Source organism: Chrysemys picta, chromosome 9 (genome assembly GCF_011386835.1).
Source record: "Chrysemys picta bellii isolate R12L10 chromosome 9, ASM1138683v2, whole genome shotgun sequence".
Taxonomy (NCBI): Eukaryota; Metazoa; Chordata; order Testudines; family Emydidae; genus Chrysemys; species Chrysemys picta.
In genome coordinates this window covers 85,298,390-85,317,225 of record NC_088799.1, presented here as the reverse complement: position 1 = coordinate 85,317,225, position 18,836 = coordinate 85,298,390, and the positions used below count along the sequence as shown (strand labels likewise).

Here is an 18,836-nt window from a genome sequence, read left to right as displayed (position 1 = left end):
ATTGAAACCCAGCTCTAAATATGAGATTACACTTTTTTCTTCCTGTAACTTTGGTTAGCACTGTTCAGTTTTGTTTAAACATTAGTAAATTTAAGAATTTTGTAAAAAAGAAAATGAGATTTTGTCCTGTTGGTGGGGGAGGGAAGAAATTTCTATGGCTTTTGAGAGATGCTCAGTTAGCTGTCCTAAAACTCCTGGAGCCACAGAACAGTTGCATTGCAAGCTCACCCACATTGTCTCACTGTTATGCTTTATTCTGTTCTTCATGGACTGCATCTGGGGGTAGAGAGGATAGTTCGCTCTCCAGGGTCCATTCAGTTTTTGATCTCTGTCGTAAAATTGCAATATCAGTGCCAGTTCAAGGTGTGTGGTATTGATATTTGTAATATGGACACATGTGCAGTAGGATATGTGTTGTTTATCAGTCAGTCATCATATAGCTTGTTGGGGAAAAATATATGCAATGTTGGCTTTTATTTAAACAGGAGTCTTGCAGTTCACTGGAATGTCACTTGGATATGTAATGGTTTCCAACTTTTAAATGAAATCATTCTAGGTACAGTGGTTGTACAACCAGAGCCAGTGCTGAATGAAGACAAAGATGATTTTAAAGGGCCTGAATTTAGAAGCAGAAATATCGTTAAAATGAAACCTGAAGCTCCCAAAAAGCGTGGAGGTAAATACATTTTATAACATGTTTAAAATGGGTTTAAACTGCTGTTTATAGCCACATTTGGTACATCCAAAAATTGTACATATTTCCTAAAAATACCTCCACTCTTCTGGCTTTTAGTTCACCTAAGGGTTCTGTCCTGCCGAAATTAGCCTCCATTGCTGTTCCTACAGTGCAGCAATGAAAGCTAAGATTAGTTTTTGTAAAATCTCCTGCCTTGGGTAGCCATAGCATGCTTCATTAGGTATTCTGTGTAAATCTTCACTCTATTCCCAAGAGTTTGATTCCACTCTGCTATTTTGCCATACCCTTTTTTAGGGAACAGTGGCATACCATTGCATACACCAGAATTTAAAAAAAACATGGTCGATCTGGTAGCCTGTGGGCTGAATCTCACCTGCAGGATAGTTCCATCTGGCCCCTGAACACATATTGTAGAACAAAATGGCATCCTCCGCATAGTGAGACCTTGTACATACGGTACATCTGAAGACAGTGTGTGAAGGGTGCAATTTTGGACTTCTTAAGGCATGCAAGTATAACTGCATGCCTTATTAAAAATGTCATGCATGTCACTGCTAGGGAAAGATGTTGGAATTCCACTGAATGTATTTTCTGAGGCTCCAAGAAATCCATACACATGTAAGCAGAGACAGAAGATTTAGTTGGTGAGGAAGATGTTTTTGTTTTGAAATCCCAGATTAATTTCTTGGCACTTCTCTGGGTATTGGTTGTATACCTTAGGTCATATGTGGAAAGTTGTTATGCCAGCCAATTTTCCTCGACCTCTACTAGAATTGATATGCAAGTACATAAATGTTAATGGATAATATAAGTTCATCTTTTATGGACTTAGCAAATAGAAAAGAACAAGCAAGAGGCCATGCATAAACTACTCTGAAAAAAATAAAAATAAGTGACTTTACATTCCTTTTCCCTCTTTATAGTACAGGCAGTTTTGTAATTCACATAGGAAAAATAGTAATCTGTAACTTACTCCACCCTAGTTATTCCTTTTTTAGTATATTAGTTTATATAAGTAACTTTTTTCTTCCTCATATGTAGTTTGGGTAATTAATGGGAACCAAAAAAAAATGACTGTGAAAAAGTTTATTTGCTCTTTTGTGTGTGCATGTGTGAGGTATTTTAGGGGTTTTTTTGAACATTGATCTTTCCTCTAACTAGATGGTTTATTTTTAATTATATTATTAGATGTTACATTCAGGACAGAATCTCATGGTTTTTTTCTGAAGTGATAAAGGGCGATCACTGAGGTCGTTCCTGCTCACCGCCACATGGTCCGAATTGGAGCCTCTAGTGTTCTTTTGTCTCTTGTGATGTACCTTTTTAAAACACAGGGAAAAAAAGACTCTTTTATTCTTTTAAATGGTATTTTTGTTATTTTTGTAGTAGTTTTAGTGTTAGTAGTAGTTTTTAGTATTTTAAGGACGTTGGGACGCCATTTTGCCGGTCTCCCTCCACTCCTCCAGCACCCATGCCTGGGTACTGGATTATGCTGAAGACACTGGGGTTCAAGAGCTGCGCTTTCTCCCCTCGCTCGTTCTCAGTCTGCGACAAGCACCAACGCTGCCTTTACACATTGCATCCAAGTGCAGTATCTGCCTCTCCTTCCCAAGCCATACCCAAGAAGGCTGGGTTCTCAACCTCAAGAAGCACCTCATGGAGGTTGCCATGAAGCTGCAGTTGGATCCAGATCAGGGGACCCCCTCGTAGATTGGTCTGAGCAATCGAGGAGAGTGCCTCCTACCAAGGAGCTCCAGTCCGGTTCTGCTGGTACCAGTGCTGTGGACCCCGGGCCGGGGCCTAGTCGTGAGTGAATATAATGGCAGTAAGTTTTCCTCCAGGCCCAAGAAGGATACTGCTCCATCCACGAGTTCTGTCCACAGGGAAGTGGCACGTTCCAAAGCTTCCAAGCATGATAAAAAGTTGCAGAGACCATTGCATCTGCCGGTTCCATCCACTGAGCCACGTACGCCTTCCAGGTTGGCACCGCTGAAGTTAATGGAACCTTTGGTTCTGAGGCAGTCCTCTGTTTGGCTCCCGTTCTGGCTCTGGTTCCGACTACAGTGCGTGCCACTGACACCAGGGAGACTTGAGTTGGCCCCTGAGCCTCATGAGCTCTTTGTGACGGAGGAAGTGAGATCTCCGTGTTTTCAAGTGCCATCACCTTCTAGGGGAGTACGCTCTCTTACATTAGACTTGCCTGTTACTCTATGGCTTCCATGGTTCTGCTGGTTCCAATGGCACCACCATTCATACCAGACTGACTTTTCAGCATTGGAGGACTTGGACAGAGTCTGCCCCTCCCATACTGCCAATAAAAGTACCCCAAGTTCTGCTGACTCAATGGCAGTACCCTCCCTTTCCCCAGCAACAGAGCCATTGATACTCTGCTCCTTCGGGTTCTCCATAGCAACTGCCGGATCTGCCTGGTTGGTCCTACCTGGGTCGCAAGGTATTCTCCTCTGCCAGCCTCCAATTTCGTATCTCCAGTTACTTGGCTCTATTAGCTAAATACAATTTCCTTTCCTACAGGAAGTTGGCAGACCTGGCAGACAAACTTCTCCGGCAGGATTGAGCTCGCTTCCAGGCTATCCTACAGGAGGGGAAACTAGTTGTGAGAACAAGATTCCTGGACGTAGCAGACATTTCTTTGCAGATGATGGCTATGGGGATTGCTATGTGGAGGGAATCATGGCTGCCTTTGTCAGGTTTCCAGGGGAAGTCCAGAATAGCATAGAGTGGTGTCCCTAAACTGTGGGGCATGCCCCCCCGGGGGGCACTGAGGAATGTTTGAGGGAGTGCATGGTGGGGCCTGTATCAGCCCCCATGCAGGGAGGGAGCACCATCCAGTCGCAGGTCCGGCCCCAGGCCAGCTCCGCCTATAACCTCCGCCCATCCCCAGTTCTGCCTCCAGCTCTGCCTTCAGCCCAATCTCATCTGCTGAGCCAACTATGCAGTGGTGGTGGTGGGGCATAGACGCATTCCATTACTGGTAGGGGGGAGGAAGGGTGACAGGAAAAGTTTGGGCACCACTGCCATAGAGGACCTCCCTTTCAGTGAATCTTATTTCTTCAGTCAGAACACTGATTCCCTTCACTCCCTTGAAGACTCCAGAGCCACTCTGTGATCTCTGGGTATCTACATATCTGCATCCAAGTGCATGTTTTACCAACCGCAACTGGTGCAACATTCTAGAGCTCCCCATTTCTTCCACCAGGAGTCCTGTAGCTGCCTCACAAATGGCAACATGCCCTCCGGGTTCTTCTTCACAACCTATAGCATCTCATACTCAGTCTTTGTAGAGGGCACCTAGAGAGCCGGCAACCACCCTACCTCATGCCATACTTCTGACCCACCCCCTTCAGGAAGCATTTAGCACACTTGTTTCCAGTTTGGAGTGCAATAATAATGGACAAATGGGTCCTGGATGTCATTTGACATGGCTATATGATCGAGTTCACAACGTTACCTCATCCATGTCCTCTGGCCTCGCCTCAGGGACCACACTCACGACAGTATCCTTGCTCTAGAAGTGGTCTCCCTATTGCAAAGGGGAATGATAGAATGTGTTCCTGTGACCAGTCTGGCCACAGGGTTCTATTTCACTTATTTCCTAGTCCCCAAGAACATAGGCGGTGGATATAATAGGCCAGGAGAGGCTCTGCCTCCCTTGTCCCAGCCACCAGACCCCTGGTTGTGCTGTTTGGTGATGACATTTTTGCTTTATTATGCCCCATGCAGGTTCCGGGGCGGCTGAGGAGGCAGTATGTGCTATTCAGCTTTCCGGGTTCATCAGTAATCTCCCTGGACTCCAGAGAGATTACTGAGGAACCCAGGAAGCAGAGTTTGAAATATCATCTCAGCCACCACGGAACCTGCATTGGGCATATCAAAAGCGTTGGGAGAGACACTTTTCCCTGGGGCGGCTTGTGGTCTGGGGAGGGGAGGTGTAGCTACAGCTGTCCTAGGGCATGGGCAGGGCAGGGCGCTCCGGACAAGTGGGAGGAGGGCTCGGGGCTTCAGCCAGCCCGGGGCTTCTCCCAGCCGGGAGAGGAAGGGGCATGCTTGGGGATTCAGCCAGCTGGGGGAGTGGGTGCACTTGGGGATTCAGCCAGCCCAGGGCTCCTCTGGTGTGGGGGGACGGGGACAGGACACATATGTTCGGGGTTTCTCGGGGAGGGGGCACTTGTGTCTCGGGCCACGGCCCGGGGGGGGCTGCAGCTGGAAGTGGCAGAATTGGGGGTTCCACCTGCTGCCCATGCTGAAGAAGAAGACTGATCTTAAATCTCTGTCGTCTCAACCGCTTCATATGCAAGCCAAAGTTTCATATGGTCACCATAGCAGCCACCATTATTTTGTTAGAAAGAGGCATGTTGTTTATGGCCCTTTATCTGTAGGACGCTTACTTCTACGTGATATCCATTCTACCCACAGACGTTTCTTGAGATTCACGGCAGGCCTTTATCACTTCCAATACAGGATTTTACCGTTCCAAATCACCACTGCTCCATGGGTCTTCACCAAAGTTTTCTTGGTACTGGCAGCCCACCTCTGGCGCCAAGGGATCCTTATATTCCCATCTCTCGATGATTGGCTGCTAGCAGCGTAATGAAAAGGGGAGGGTTGCGCCTTGACCTCCATGCTGCTCACACTCCACTCCTCTTTGGGGGTGAGTGTAAACATTGAAAAATTGCCTTTGGATCCTATACAGTCCCTGAAATTGATTGGGGCCCACATCCATGCAATCTTGGCATGCGCCTACCTACTTGAGGACAGGTTCCAGAGCCTACAAGAGCTGAGTTTCCAAGGCGATTTCGAGTCCTTCTATTCAGCCTAAGACTTACCTTTGTCTTCTTGGCCACATGGCAGCTGGCACATATGTTACTGCCTTCACTTGTCTCCACTTTTGCTGCCTACAGTTGTGGCTCCAGAGGACCTATTCTCCCACACGTCACACCATGGACTTCCTACTGACTGTTTCCCACAAGGTTCTCTCCTCCCTCAAGTGGTGGATAGACCCAGGCCAGGTCTACACCAGGATACCATTCCTTCTATGCTCACCAAGCATGACAATCATAACAGAGGTGTCCTCGTTGGATAGGGCGCCCACACGAGTAAGCACATGACTCAAGGGAGTTGGACTGCTCTGGAATCCCGGATGCACATCAACATTCTGGAACTTCAGTCCGTGTGGAGAGTGTGTCCTACATTTCTCCCATCTATCCACTCCTGTTATGTTCTCATCATGTCAGACACCGCCGTTTGCTACATCAACCAACAAGGGGCCTGCGCTTTGTGTGGAGGCAGTTCGTCTGTAGGATTGGTGCATTGCCCACAAGATCCTGTTGTCAGCAGTAGGGATGTAAAAGTTTAACCAGTTAACCAATAAGCATCAGTCTTATTGGTTTGGGTTAACGATGAGATGAAACCTGAGAGTCTCTGGATTAAGTTTAGAAGTGTGAGCCACAAGGGTGATGTCGTGGTGGGAGTCTGCTATAGACCACCAGACCAGGGGGATGAGGTGGACGAGTCTTTCTTCAGGCAGCTAACAGAAGTTACTAGATCATAGGCCCTGGTTCTCATGGAGGACTTCAGTCACTCAGATATCTGCTGGGAGAGCAATACAGCAGTGCATAGACAATCCAGGAAGTTTTTTGGAAAGTGTAGGGGACAATTTCCTGGTGCAGGTGCTGGAGGAACCAACTAGGGACAGAGCTCTTCTCGACCTGCTGCTCACAAACAGGGAAGAATTACTAGGGGAAGCAAAAGTGGATGGGAACCTGGGAAGGCAATGACCATGAGATGGTCGAGTTCAGGATCCTGACACAAGGAAGAAAGGAGAGCAGCAGACTATGGACCCTGAACTCCCTCAGGGAACTGATGTGCAGGATCCCTTGGGAGAATAACATGAGGAGGAAAGGAGTCCAGGAGAGCGGCTGTATTTTAAAGAATCCTTATTGAGGTTGCAGGAACAAACCATCCCGATGTGTAGAAAGAATAGTAAATATGGCAGGCGACCAGCATGGCCGAACAGTGAAATCCTTGCTGATCTTAAACACAAAAAAGAAGCTTACAAGAAGTGGAAGATTGGACAAATGACCAGAGAGGAGTATAAAAATATTGCTCAGGCATGCTTGAGTGAATCAGGAAGACAAAATCACACTTGGAGTTGCAGCTAGCAAGGGATGTTAAGAGTAACAAGAAGTGTTTCTTGAGGTATGTTAACAATAAGAAGGTGGTCAAGGAAAGTGTGGGCCCCTTACTGAATGGGGGAGGCAACGTAGTGACAGAGGATGTGGAAAAAGCTAATGTACTCAATGCTTTTTTTGCCTCTGTCTTCACGAACAAGATCAGCTCCCAGACTACTGCACTGGGCAGCACAGTATGGGGAGGAGGAGACCAGCCCTCTGTGGAGAAAGAAGTGGTTAAGGACTGTTTAGAAAAGCTGGACGAGCACAAGTCCATGGGGCTGGATGTGCTGCATCTGAGGGTGCTAAAGGAGTTGGCGGATGTGACTGCAGAGCCATTGGCCATTATCTTTGAAAACTCACGGCGGTTGGGGAGGTCCCGGATGACTGGAAAAAGCCTAATGTAGTGCCCATCTTTTAAAAAAAAAAAAAAAAAAAGGGAGGAGGAGGATGATCCGGGGAACCACAGGCCAGTCAGCTTCACCTCAGTCCCTGGAAAAATCATGGAGCAGGTCCTCAAGGAATCAATTTTGAAGCACTTAGAGGAGAAGAAAATGATCAGGAACAGTCAGCATGGATTCACCAAGGACAAGTCATGCCTGACTAACCTAATTGCCTTCTATGACAAGATAACTGGCTCTGTGGATGAGGGGAAAGCAGCGGACATGTTATTCCTTAACTTTAGCAAAGCTTTTGATATTGTCTCCCACAGTATTCTTGCCAGCAAGTTAAAGAAGTATGGGCTGGATGAATGGACTATAAGGTGGATAGAAAGCTGGCTAGATCATTGATCACTACACGTTGATCCCAATGGCTCCATGTCTAGTTGGCAGCCGGTATCAAGCGGAGTGCCCCAAGGGCCGGTCCTGGGGCTGGTTTTGGAGGATGGCGTGGATTGCACCCTCAGCAAGTTTGCAGATGACACTAAACTGGGAGGAGTGGTAGATATGCTGGAGAGTAGGGATAGGATACAGAGGGACCTAGACAAATTAGAGGATTGGGCCAAAAGAAATCTGATGAGGTTCAACAAGGACAAGTGCAGAGTCCTGCACTTAGGACGGAAGAATCCCAGGCACAGCTACAGACTAGGGACCAAGTGCTTAGGTAGCAGTTCTGCAGAAAAGGACCTAGGGGTTACAGTGGACGAGAAGCTGGATATGAGTCAACAGTGTGCCCTTGTTGCCAAGAAGGCTGACGACATTTTGGGCTGTAAAAGTAGGAGCACTGCCAGCAGATCGAGGGATGTGATCATTCCCCTCTATTCGGCATTGGCGAGGCCTCATCTGGAGTACTGTGTCCAGTTTTGGGCTCCACACTACAAGAAGGATGTGAAAAAATTGGAAAGAGTCCAGCGGAGGGCAACAAAAATGATTAGGGAGCTGCAGCACATGACTTGTGAGGAGAGACTGAGGGAATTGGGATTGTTTAGTCTGCAGAAGAGAAGAATGGGGTGATTTGATAGCTACTTTCAACTACCTGAAAGGGGGTTCCAAAGAGGATGGATCTAGACTGTTCTCAGTGGTAGCAGATGACAAGGAGTAATGGTCTCAAGTTGCAGTGGGGGAGGTTGAGGTTGGATATTACGAAAAACTTTTTCATTAGGAGGGTGGTGAAGCACTGGAATGGGTTATCTAGGAAAGTGGTGAAATCTCCTTCCTTAGAGGTTTTTAAGGTCAGGCTTGACAAAGCCCTGGCTGGGATGATTTAGTTGGGGATTGGTCCTGCTTTGAGCAGGGGGTTGGACTAGATGACCTCCTGAGGTCCCTTCCAACCCTGATATTCTATGATTAAACTCCGCTGTCGCCTTGCATCCCAGCTGCTGCCCGGCATCCCAGCTTCCAGCCCAGCGTCCAGGGGCTCTGCTGTCGCCCCGCATCCAAGGTTCCGTTGACAGCGCAGGCCAGCAGTCGGGCCCAGCATAAGACTTGGGGGCGCTCCAGCACCCACCGCACCCTTAGTTCCCTGCCTATGTGGATCCTTAACGGCTAACCATTAACCGATAGAATTTTAATAGTTTTAACGGTTACTATTTTTAAACCCTATTTACATTCCTGGTCAGAAGCATGCCTTTCCAGGACGCAGAACGTAATTGCAGACTCTCTCACCAGGAAATTCATGACTGACCACAAATGGGAGCTCCACGACTCCGTGGTCACCAACATTTTCGACTACTGGAGGACTCCTACCTGGACCTCTTTGCCTCCCATGCCAACAGCAAATGCACCCAGTACTGCTCTGGCGGGGGGACTTGGTGCCCTTTCCCAATGCGATGCCCTTGCCCTCCACTGATTGCACCAGATCTATTACACCTTTCCTCCCCTACTACTCCTGAGGCGTGTCCTACACAAGATCAGACGGGAGAGAGTGACTGTCATTCTGATCAGCCTGTTCTGGTCTTGCCAGTTCTGATTTCCCCTTCTTCTCCACATTAGCGTGTTCCCAGCTTCTGCTGCCAACTTTCCTGGAACTCCTCATTCAACACGGCACGAGGATCCGGCATCCCGATCTACAGACTTCACCTCAGAGCTTGGTTTTTGGATGGACATCTTTATTAGTGCGGGAATGTTCATCAGCAGTACAAGAAATCCTCTCAAGTAGCAGAGAGAAGCCTAGAAGGTGGTCCTATAGGGCCATGTGGAAGCATTTCACAGCATGGGCCCGACAGAGGGGTCTTGCTCCTGAATATGTGGACATCCTTCTTCTTTTGGATTGTCTCCTCTTCCTGAAGATGTCAGGCCTCACTCTCAACTCGATCAAGATACACATAGCCGCTATCAGTCCCTTCCACCCCTCTGTGGTAGGGCACTCCCTTTACACACACCCCTGACTACCAAGTTTTGGAAGAGCCTCTTATGGACTTATCTTCCTGTTCAACCCAACGCACCTCAATCTTGTCCTCCTGGCATTGATGAAATAGCCCTTTGAACCTCTGGCCTTCTGCTCCCTGTCTCACCGCTCCATGAAGAGTGCCTTCCTGGTACCTATTGCTGCCGCGAGAAGGATTGGCGAACTGAGGGACATGATGGCAGACCTCCCCCCTCTACCATATTCATAAGTACAAAATTTCTCTGAGCTTGCACCCCAAGTTTCTGCCAAAGATGGTATCCCGCTTTCATCTTAACCAGTTCGTACGCTAAACCTCACGCCTCAGCAGCGGAATACCACCTTCACTCCCTCGACATCTGCTGGGCCCTGACTTTCTATCTGCAGAGGACGAAATCGTTCAGAAAGTCTCCTAGACTTTTTATCGCTAGAGCGGGAAGACTTAAAGGCAAGCAATCTCCACTCAGAAGGCTTCTAAGGTGGGTTTCAGGGTGCATTACACCCTATTATCAGTTATTGGAACTGTCTCCACTCCTTGGGGTACAAGCCCACTCCATGAGAGCGCAAGTATTGACCACAGCTGCGCTTCATGACTTATTGTTTATGGACATATGTAGGGAGGCCACATGGAGTTCAGTACATACATTTTCTTCCCATTACGCTTTGATGCGAGACTCTGCAACGGAGCCTCATTCGGTGCAGCTGTTCTCCGTTCCACGGTTCCATCATCATCTTCGCACCCTCCTCTTCGCTAGGTACCCTCAGTGGAATACACTAGGGACCATCGCTTGAAGAAGAAGAGGAGGAGGTTACTTACATGTAGCTGGAGTTCTTTGAGATGTATGGTCTCTATCTGCATTCCAGTCCCACCCTCCTCCTCATCTGCTGTAGATTTCTTGGTTTGCGATGGAGAAGGAACTGAGGGCATGGTTGGTCCGCCCTGCCCTTTATCACCTCAGATGAAACCATGAGGTGTAGCAAGGGTACATGCATGGACCAATGGACACTACTACTTTCAAAATCTCTGGCTCTGGATGCATGGTGCATTTATATAACCCTTCAGTGCCATACAGATAGGGACCGCACATCTCAAAGAACCTCCACTTACATTTATGTAACCTCCTCTTATTACAAATAGATCCTATCAAATTGTCCCTTTTTTTTTTTTTTTGGTGAGACTAGAAGTTTGGTTCATAAAGGTAATACTATTGATGTACTAGACTTCTGTGAAATGCATTTGACTTGGTACCATACAACATTTTGATTGATTTTTATATCATTTTAGGGTTTTTTTAATGTGGCACATGTTAAATGGATTAAAACTGTTGGATAGGTCTCAAAATGTAATTGTAAATGGGGAATCCATCATCAGGCAGGTGTTTTTTCTATGTAGGGTCCCATAGGGACTGGTTCTTGGCCCTATGCTATTTAACGTTATCAGTGACCTGAAAGAAAACCGAATTACAGAGTGTTTGAAAATTACCCTGCATTCCCACTCAGCCACTCCCCTTCCATGTTATCCTGCACCCTCCTCCCATTCAGTGTCCCCCCCGTCTTCTCTCCATCAGCGCTTCTGAATCCCAGTCTGTGACACCCTGCGGCCCCAGAAGCCCCATGTGTCCCATGCTGTCCGTCCACCCATATCCCATGTCTCCTGACCTGGCCCCACAGGCAGGATGCTACGAGGACCACAGCCTCTTCTTTTCCCTATGTGCAGTTGAGGCTGCTCCCTCTTGGAAGCAGCTGCTGTCCCGGCGCCCCAGCAGCTCCAGGTGGGTGAAAGCCGTAATTGCAGGACTTCTTTGGCAGAATGTATTTTCTGTGGAGAATAAAATATTCTGTGCAGGACATGAATTCTGCGTGTGCACAGTGGTGCAGAATTTCCCCAGGAGTAAAATAAGCACTCCCTACAGAAGGTTACCTTCTGTTAAATGAAGTTTTCCTAATATAGTGCTTCTGAAGAGTCATATATCAGCCCTTCCTTCTTCAGAGTCTATAAATACTCATGAAGAGTGAGGGTCAGAGAATGGGTAGAAGGGTTATGTGACCTTTTATAGTAGTATTTTCTAGAATGCTCAGATCCAAGGGCCCCATAATGATTATACTGTTAAAGGTTTCTTGGCTCCTGAGCGTGGTATGTGATTCCTACATTGTGGTTCTGCAGCGGTAATGCATTTGCACAACTCAGTTTTTGCAGTAGTAACCTTCTGTTTTGCAATGTTTCATGTCATCTTTATATGATATATTTCCTGCAGAAATATCTATAGGTCCCAATACATGCAAGGGATGAGTGGGATGTGGAGAGGATAGTTTTGCAGCAACTCTACAGTTTTTCATGTGTCTTCCTGGAAATTCTATATTGCTTGACATTGGAACCCCTTCATGGTTTTGATTCCAAAAGATATGAATTTTCTCTCAGAATCATTAAGCTTGTATGAACTAAGAAGATGCATGGGTTTAACTAAAGGTGTGATAATATTAATGTGTGTAAGGGGGGTGATGATAAATTAGTGCAGTATCACACCTCTAATTAAAATGGTGCAACTTTGTGTATAGAGAAGGCCTTTGTGTTGTCTTTACTGGTGCTTTCTACTTTTTCATGTCCAGCTGAGGGGTGAGTGATCGCTCTGTGTAGATTGCAAAACACTATAAAAACAACAGTGCAGTGTTATGTAAAATTTTACATAGTGAATAGTATTCATTACTTGGTGGAAACTTAATTGTATTTTTTTCTAACATATTTATGTGAATATAGTACTTGTGAAAACTGCCAAGTTGGTACCCCTGGAAATGAAAACCCTCGTTCTATCCATGAAACAAGCATAGCACAGGCTGTGGCAGTGCAGATTTTCCCCATGCTGACATGGTAGTATGCTTCCATCAGATTTTGGAGGGACTACGTCTCTTAACCTCTAGATCAGTGGAGGTGCGCGGCAGGAGGAGTGCTTTTTTTTTTTTTTTTTTTTTGCTTCGTCAGTTCGGGTGGGAGTCCGAGCAGCTTTTTTTTTTAATTTTAATTTTTTGCTTCAGAAAAAATGGTAGAGCAGGCACGGCAGAGGGTGCGTGCTCAAAAATTTTTACTGATAGGGGTGTGTGATCAAAAAAGTTTGGAGACCACTGCTCTAGATAGTGTCCATTGTATCTTTGGCTGTCTTCTAAATGTGACAGTTTTGGTAATGTTTTGTGTGTTGTTTCCTGTCCAATGTGTAATGGACAGAGACTAGCAACTCCTCTTGCATTAGACACCAAGCACTCATTGGCTGATAATGACTTTTGACAACTATCATCTTGGGCCACATTTGGTCGTGTGACCTAGTTGTGATAGGCTCTGTATTTAATTAGTGATTGCCTCATAACCATCTAACTCCTGTCTTCCTTAACTATTCCTCCTTTTCCCCGCAAATAAAAGTTTTGGTTAAACTGAATGTTTCTGAGACTCTTGCTGCCTGCAGATGTACTGATAAACATGGCCTCATTTTTTATCTTGAAATACTTTTAATGATGGTAATGTAAACCATTTTAGCAAGAACACAGACCTTGTAACTTTATTTAAAAAAAATACTGTAACCTTGCAGTATAGCTTGAATAAAAACAAGCATAACAGTCAGATATTGATATAACCAGGTATTTATTTACCATGCAAATCTGGTAAAATTTCTGTGAGGAGAAGACAGAGTTTTGAATACTCTGATATTCATGAAAATAGAACACTGATAATAGCATATGTAGTATAAAATCACTGACCAGATATACTAATGGCAATATTCTTTGATTCAGATCTTGTCATGGTCATCCATACTAGTAGTCTACAGTATTGAAATAGGCTGTATCTGGCACACCCCTTACTACAGGATGTGGCTATTTACCTTGTGAGCAAGAGAATATTAAACATATATTTCATACTTGGCTTTGGCAGCCAGGAAACTTCTAGGTGAAATTCAGGATTTTAATTACCATTTTCAAAGTGGCACACCTCTGTCAAGAGCTGCTTTCCACACTCTAACCTGCCACACAGTTTGTATTCATATCAATCTAGTGAACCAAGCTTAAGGTCCTAAAGGATGAGGCTTGAGTGGGCATGGAGTTCCTTGGTAACAGGATGTCAACTATGGAATTTTACTGCCAATACCATAATATTATAAAACTACAGCTTTTTCCTATTCTTTGGTTCTGACCTTTATAAGAACCAGTTTAGACACTATGGGAGGGATAAAATCTTCAAAATGTTTGAGGAGTTACAGAAATGGTGCAACTGGCCTGGGATTGGTCAGGTCTTCGTGTATTCTTTTTATAGATGTGGTGCTGAACAGGATTGTAAAGTGAAAATACTAGCCAAATGTTTCTTGTCCTCTTCCTGGTAAGCTGAATTGTCAGTTAAGAGATCTTACCATCTTGTCAAAATTAAGGATAATATACTGATTCTGATCCAGCTGTAACCTGCGGTTCTGCAGGATAAAACACCATAAATCTTTGCCTCTAGACTAGTTCTTGGAAAAAATGGGGTTGAGCAAGTCAAACTTGTATATCCTGTTGTGAGGTGATCGGGACTCAAGTGCTAGCATAGGGAATTCCATAAATAAAATAACATTTTTTCCTTCAGTCACAAAAATGTGTTTCTTGTTAGCCAAAGGAAGGAAAAGCCAAGCATATACAACAGGGGCTGGAAAGCTGTCTTGCTGTACCTATTTTACAAAATCCATCTTAAGCCTGAAGTTGGTTTAAGGATTTGAAATGCCCTTTCCATTTCATATCAAGTACTTTGTTCTAAGAATCCCAAAATATTCTCAAGTCTGTTAACCCACTCTGATGTACCCAACAGCTGAAAATTTCTGACTCTGAATGAGATTTATTGTTTACCTTTCTTTGTAAAGCTTTCTTCTTCTTTACTTAAGCCTAACAGGCTCTGAGTCCATTTAAGGCTCTGTCTCCAATTTCAAAATCTCTGAATCTTTGCCAGTAGTCTGTATTTTGTTATGGAAAAGTTCAGTAGGTTCCTGAACTCTTTTTGGTATTTGTGCCTGATTCTGTGTGTGTGTGTTTAAAGCCTTTAAACAAAGTCTCATTTCTTGGATTCACAACCTCCTGAATTGAGACATGCGGGCAGGTTGCAGTTGACATAAGTCATCCTGCAGCCTTCTCTTGCTTTACTGCTTGATACCAACTTAAAACACTGGCTGTGGGGTTTCTCAGGTGGCTTCCCCTTTTTCTTGTCAGCATCACTGCTTATAAGTAAGAATAAAAGTTGTTAAATTGAACAGTTTGTACTAAAAGACCACACTACAGGTGGAAGCCCTACCACAGCAAACAGGACTAAACTGGAGTGGTAGCTACCAATAGGATGGTCAAGGTGTATTTTTGTCAAACTGTCATTTCAAATACAGAAAACATTTATAAATGACAAGATAAATGTGAACTTCCAGGACAGTGTGTTGAGCAGAATGGTCTGGAGGTGTCCTGTACAATTGCTACAAAATATTGTCTTAATCTATTTTGATCTTATATAACGTTTCACACGAAACCAGAGAGGATTTTATTTATATTTTTAACTTGTTTCATAGACTTGTTTTCCTTATTTCTCATTCAGAAATAAATTTAAAAATCTGAAGGAAATATAATTAAAATATTTATTTATAAACTGCCATGGTATTTTATGAAGAAGAATAACTGAAAGTTGAGCGATTTTACTGTACAATGCAGGACCATGATTAAATGTATTTTTACTGACAATTCAGGTATGTCCTCATAAAATAACAATTTAATCCAAGTGTATAACCTCACAAAGGAAGACATTTCTCCTGGTTAAATTTTATCCGGAAAGGAGATAATGGCCCAAAAACTCTTCATTAGCCTTTTAGAAAAAGGTGAGTGGTCATAGAAAGTTTCCTCGAAAGCTGGGTGGTAAAGCATTAGAGTGGGTTTTGAAGTAAACAAATAATTTGACAAACCAAAATGTTGTAACAAGGAAACACAATAGTTGTTCATAGATTTCTTTTAAAAACTAATATGTGGTTTATAATCCTCTATAGAGGAAGGATTGCATGGAATTGTGAGCTGTACAGCCTGTGGGCAACAGGTGAACCATTTTCAAAAGGATTCAATCTATAGACATCCTACACTGAAAGTCCTTATCTGTAAGGTATGTAATGAGTGAATTGTACTCAATGTGCCTTCTTATTTTTTTTAAAAAAAGGTGATCTATCACTACTTGTTTTCTATGCGTATTGTTTTCTCTTGTTAGCCTTTTAAACTTTGCAATGTACATAAACAAGGAAACTGATAGCAGAAAAGGGAAAAGCAAGTATTAAAATGTGAAGTTACACAGATGAAGCTTATACACCACAAACGTTTAATATATTGTGGTTTCTTTGGAATTTATTTTTAAAGTGTTAATAAGTTTGGAATTTATCATGAAACTACTCTAATTTTGGTGTTTATGGTTTTATATGCTAATTTATGGCAGCTTTCCCACTGGCTGTGAATGGTCAGTACCATAGTCCAGAATTCTGTAGCACTGATCACTATGGGTAGATCACCTCCAGTCCATGTCCATTCCATCATGCCCCTACATTAAAGCCTTTTAAGGAAGCAGCATAGAGTGGCTTACATTGGCCCAATGCTGTGCCTGCAATGGGGGAATTCACCCATGCCCTGTTGTGTCAATGCTTTTAAGCTGGTGGAGTGGCATATAGGGTCTGTGATGTGGGCTGTATTTGGCCTTCAGGTATTTTAATTAGTCCAGTATTATATCCTTAAGAATTGACACACTGGATCTGAACTAAGATCCATCTTGTCCAGTATCCTGACTCAGACTATGGGGCCAATACCAGCTGCTTCTGAGGAAATTACAAAAACTCTGAAGAAAGTAGCTACAGAATAACCAGTCCACAAGGAACCTTGCTTCCAGTCCCCAGTAAAGCTCTGAATCCTTTCCAAAACTCTTGATTTTTTTTAATCCTTACCATTGTAACTCTGAATAGTCTTGTTACATGTATAAGTGTCCAATCTATTTTTTTAATCTCGCTAAACTCTTAACCTCAACTATGCCTTGTGTCAGTGAGTTCTACTGATTAATTGTGAGGTGATATTTACTTTTATCAGTTTTGCATTTCCTTTCTTTTAAATTCATTGGATGCCACCTTGTTTTTTAATATTATAAAAAGGAGAACAGATCAGGAATTCTCTATATCTTTCATTATTTTCTATCCCTGTGTCATTTCCTTTCTTATTTGTCTCCTAACCTAAGGTAAACATTGCCAGACTTTCAAATATCTCATAATGCGGGAATTTTCCTGTGTCTCTTAACAATTCTTGTTGTGTGTCTCTGAATCATGTTTTTGCTATAACTTTTTTTGATATAGGATGACCAGGTATTGAACTCTGTATTCCAGGTGAGGGTGCATCAGTACTTCACACACACCACATATAGGCAGATTCCGAAGCTGTTTTTCAGGATTGTGAAGACAGTGGGTACAAGTGAGGGCAGAATTTGGTCTACAGTCTTTAGGCAGCCCTTATTCAAGGAAAACTGATAAGTCACTGGAGTGCTACTTAAATAAAGACTGAATAAGGACGTCAGAATTTGACCTAACAAATTCAGGAACTGCAATCATTACTATTAATCAAGTGAGCTTAATGTTTAGCAGTCTTTGGTGGCACACAAATCTTATTTAAAAAGTTTTAAGCATAATTTCATAAGCTCTGTTCCTGTACTAATTGTTGTATTGCTAACATCAACAACCACATGAGGTTGAAATGATAGATTGAATAAAATTCTACATTCCAATGAAGGTATGTAATTTTGGTTCTTACTGTGGTGCCAGTGTAGCCTGCTAGTGTAGACGCAGCTTACACCAACAGAAATTTTTCTTTCAGTTTGACATTAGCTACATCAGCGGAAGCCCTCTTCCATTGACATAGTTGCAGCTACACGGGGGGTTTTGTTGGTTTAGCTATGTGGGTCAGGGATTTTTTTGTTTTGTTTTGTTGTTTTTTTCTTTCCACGCCCCTGACCAATGTAGCTATGCAGACATAAGTGTAGACCAAAACTGAATATAAAAAATAATAGTCAACTTGGAAGTTTTAGAATACAAAAAAACTGTGGCCTTCAAAAGAAGGCAAACACATTTAATTTTCAAATAAGGCTTGTACCATTCAATTCAGAAAAGTCATTGTTTGGGAGCTGCTGTGTCTTTGGAGACTGTTAAAATTAGTTACAATTTTGTAAACAGCAGGTGAAAATGAGAGAGAGAACATTTTAAAGGGGTTTCTAGTTTTCATTTATAGACAGTGATCCGAAGTTCTAAGAACATTTTAAGAGTCTGACTTTAATGCATTCATTAGACTAAGTCATAAAGATTTATTAAATTCCATCTCACTTTAATTGAAAAAAATTCCTTGTCCACCTATTTCCCTTGCAGACTTGCTACAAATATTATATGAGCGATGACATTAGCCGTGATTCAGATGGAATGGATGAACAGTGTAGGTAAGTATGTAAACACCACTATAATATTACCCACATCAATTAAAGCAACAATGAAATGCCCACTGTCCAGCCAAGAGACCCATAATATTATGTTGATATTTCAATTTTAAATTTTAGTACAAACTAGGAAAACCTAAATATAAGGAAATCAAATAGTTAGCCCTGTTGGTTAAAAGTTGAATATCACATGTCTAAAACCTAAACATCAGTTTATGTATACTTAGTTAAGTTTCCAACACCAGCTTTATATTTGTCTTCTGATCATTATCCCATAAATAGCATTTATCAATGGGCCACTAAAGCTCACTTTCCCAGAGAAATCTTGATATATTGGTCTGTAAACTGCAAACCCACTAACATATATATGAGGTAGAAGCTAAAACCCTCACTCGCTATTATGTCATCAACCAGAGGCCACGTTGTCTCATATTGCTATCCAGATATGGTCCACTCAGAACTTTTGCATCTGTCCAGTAAACCAAGAATAGGTTTATTCTATCCCGTTCACTTTCTGGTCTTGGTCAGACTCTGTGCTCCAGACATGTTCCAAAAAGAAAAATTTTCTCCTACGTACACTGAGTATACACGGTTCAGGACACCTTTTCCCCCCACCCCATCCAGTACCTCATGAAACCCTGCAAAA

General features: G+C 43.4%; 1 protein-coding gene across 7 annotated transcripts in view; it reads left to right on the top strand.

Annotated features, from left to right (window-relative positions):
• The window catches only part of ATRX (ATRX chromatin remodeler), a 138,216-nt gene that overhangs the window by 28,406 nt on the left and 90,974 nt on the right, over window positions 1-18,836 (top strand). For 5 of the 7 annotated variants that reach the window (XM_005291792.5, XM_005291793.5, XM_065556604.1 and 2 more), the window contains 3 exons: window positions 557-676; window positions 15,735-15,844; window positions 18,126-18,193. In XM_005291792.5, the coding sequence (XP_005291849.2) occupies window positions 557-676; window positions 15,735-15,844; window positions 18,126-18,193 (298 nt within the window). The remainder of the gene's footprint in view (window positions 1-556; window positions 677-15,734; window positions 15,845-18,125; window positions 18,194-18,836) is intronic. The other 2 variants (XM_065556605.1, XM_005291795.5) reach the window with 1 other exon arrangement.